At 56.8% G+C, this 2,532-nt stretch overlaps 1 protein-coding gene across 1 annotated transcript; it reads left to right on the forward strand.

Moving 5' to 3' along the window:
• Positions 1 to 307: 307 nt before the first annotated feature.
• Positions 308 to 1,645, forward strand: LOC120968848 (cysteine protease 1-like). The gene has a single exon (XM_040395845.2). The coding sequence runs from the start codon at positions 654 to 656 to the stop codon at positions 1,281 to 1,283; it is 630 nt and encodes a 209-aa protein (XP_040251779.1). The 5' UTR covers positions 308 to 653; the 3' UTR covers positions 1,284 to 1,645.
• Positions 1,646 to 2,532: the final 887 nt, after the last annotated feature.

Here is a 2,532-nt window from a genome sequence, read left to right on the forward strand (position 1 = left end):
TGGAACTGGATAATCAAAGAGGCGGTGACAATGCTCAATGAAGAACGAAGGAACCTGTCCACCTTTGGTCCGGTTGTGGAGGAGATAAAGGAGATGTTGAGGACTCGACAAGAGTTTAGAGTTGGATGGGTTAGGCGCTCGGCAAACGCAGCAGCGCATGGTCTAGCTAGAGAAGGGGTTTGCACCGAGACTTCTAGTCTTTATGATTTTCCTCCTGATTGTATTATTCAGGTTGTAGCGAACGAGATCCCGAACTTTGTTTAAGGTTTAATAAGATGCAAGTTCCCCTAAAAAAAAGTTAGTTGCTCTCACGATTCGTTTGTTCTAGACCTGCTCGGATCCAACACATCGGAGTCCAAAGAAAATCGGTGTAGTAACGAAACCACCTTCCCTGTGCTAATTCGGCCTTGCAACCTGCTACGTACGCGTTTCAAAACAAAACCTCTTACGAACGCCGACTGGAATCCGATCGCAACTCTACCAGCCCCGATCCTATATACATCGCCGGGGGCGACGCATCAGCCTCCCGAAACACGCAACACGAGCCAAGCCAGAGCAACTCGTACCGTCTTGCGCACTCTCGCCGTGAATCCATAGCTCTCGATCATCGACTGTCGACGACCTACCAAGACAAGCGCGACACTTGCGCGACCATGGCGGGCGGCAGCAAGGCCGCGGCCGCTGTGGCCGTGGTCTTGGCCTTCCTACTCCTCGCCCTCGCCTCGTCAGCAGCCGCCGCCGCGCCCGACATGTCCATCGTCTCCTACAACTCGGCGCACGCCGTCCGTGGGCTCGAGCGGACGGAGGCCGAGGTGCGCGCGATGTACGACCACTGGCTGGCGCGGCACGGCCACTCGTACAATGCGCTCGGCGAGTACGACCGCCGCTTCCAGGCGTTCTGGGACAACCTCAGGCTCGTCGACGCCCACAACGCCGACGCCGACGCCCACGGGTTCCGCCTCGGGATGAACCGCTTCGCCGACCTCACCAACGACGAGTTCCGCGCCGCCTACCTCGGCGCCATCCCGAGCGGCCTGGGCCGCCACGCCGTCGGCGAGAGGTACCTCCACGACGGCGCCGACGCGCTGCCGGAGTCCGTGGACTGGAGGGCGAAGGGCGCCGTGGCGCCCGTGAAAAACCAGGGCCAGTGCGGCAGCTGCTGGGCGTTCTCGGCGGTCGGCGCGGTGGAAGGCATCAACAAGATCGTCACCGGCGACCTGGTGACGCTGTCGGAGCAGGAGCTGATGGAGTGTGTCAGCATTAATCTTGATGCATGTAGATAGTTGGTTAGTAGATCAACTAGTTGTGTTGTCACCGGCGTGCGTATGGGTGCATCGCGTCAGCAGTTAGCTGATTAGTCGGCCGTGAGTTAGTGGCCGGTTGGGGTGGCCGGGTCGTGCGTGCATGCATTAGATGGATAAGCTAGCTACGTGTGTGTGCCGGCCAAATAAACGGGTTGCATGTGTGCGGTTGGTTAGTGCGTGCGTAGCCGAGTGTGGCGGCCGGCCCTGTGTGAGCCAGAGTATAAATCCCCCGTCTCTGTATTGGTTGCGTGAGCCGGTGTTGTAGCCATGTAGCCACCGTAAAGAAGAAAAGGATTGGGGCGTTCGTGCGCCCGCGGCGGCGTTCGTGCGCCGGCCCGGAATTTCTTGTGTCTTGTGTCTTCTTCTACCTCTAGCCGAGAGTGAGAGAGGACTGCGGTTCCAACAATTGGTATCATGAGCTTGGTGTCTTGGGCGCGCTTGCCGTGTCGGAGGCGTGGCAGCGATGGCGGCGCTCGCCGGCAGCTGCGCGACGGAGCTCCGGGCCGTGTGTCGGCCCATGGAGGTGGGCGGCGCTGTGGCTGTCATGGCGCGTGGCGGAGGCGGCGGAGCGTTGAATGCTTGCGCTTCCGCGATAGAGGGAAACAACTTGGAGGCAAGCATCTTTGGCCACAGTGTAAGGCCGGAGATGAAGAAGATCTTCGGGTGGGATTGCTTCTTGGATGATGAAGAGAGCATTCTCATTGAATTGATGATCCACAACTTCTCTAGGAGTGAAGTTACTTCCATCATGCGGATAAAAACCCTCTTCAATGATTCTCCAAAGGTTAGTGTTCACATGATTTAAATGACGCTTAAAACGATAGACTCAACATCAAAATCTACATTCTTCTCAATCTTAGAGGCCGGGCCGCCATGATTCAAATGAGTGGAAGGGAGCGGTCCACCATAGACAGGTGGAGGTTCCACATGGGCAAAGATGTCGGTCCCATTTTTATCACTAGAAAAAGGAGCTTTCTCGCTAGAAGCTTCCCCCTTGTCGGAGGTAGCATCCGTCACCTTGTTAGCGGGATCACCCACTTTCAATGGTGCGGTGGTAAGTTTAAGCCCTTCTAAGAATTTATTCAACATGCTTTCGACCTTGGTCGTCATGGAGGTTTTTAATGTGTCCAACGCCACATTGAATTCCTCACGAGAGACCGCGGTTCCCCCGTCTCCCGTAGACGAGACTGGATTCTCACCGGAGTGCTCCTCCACACCGTCTACGACG

This window comes from Aegilops tauschii, chromosome 7 (genome assembly GCF_002575655.3).
Source record: "Aegilops tauschii subsp. strangulata cultivar AL8/78 chromosome 7, Aet v6.0, whole genome shotgun sequence".
NCBI lineage: Eukaryota > Viridiplantae > Streptophyta > Magnoliopsida > Poales > Poaceae > Aegilops > Aegilops tauschii.

Bases quoted from the DNA above. Each gene is read 5' to 3' on its own strand.
- LOC120968848 (XM_040395845.2), top strand. From the start codon at position 654: ATGGCGGGCGGCAGCAAGGCCGCGGCCGCTGTGGCCGTGGTCTTGGCC.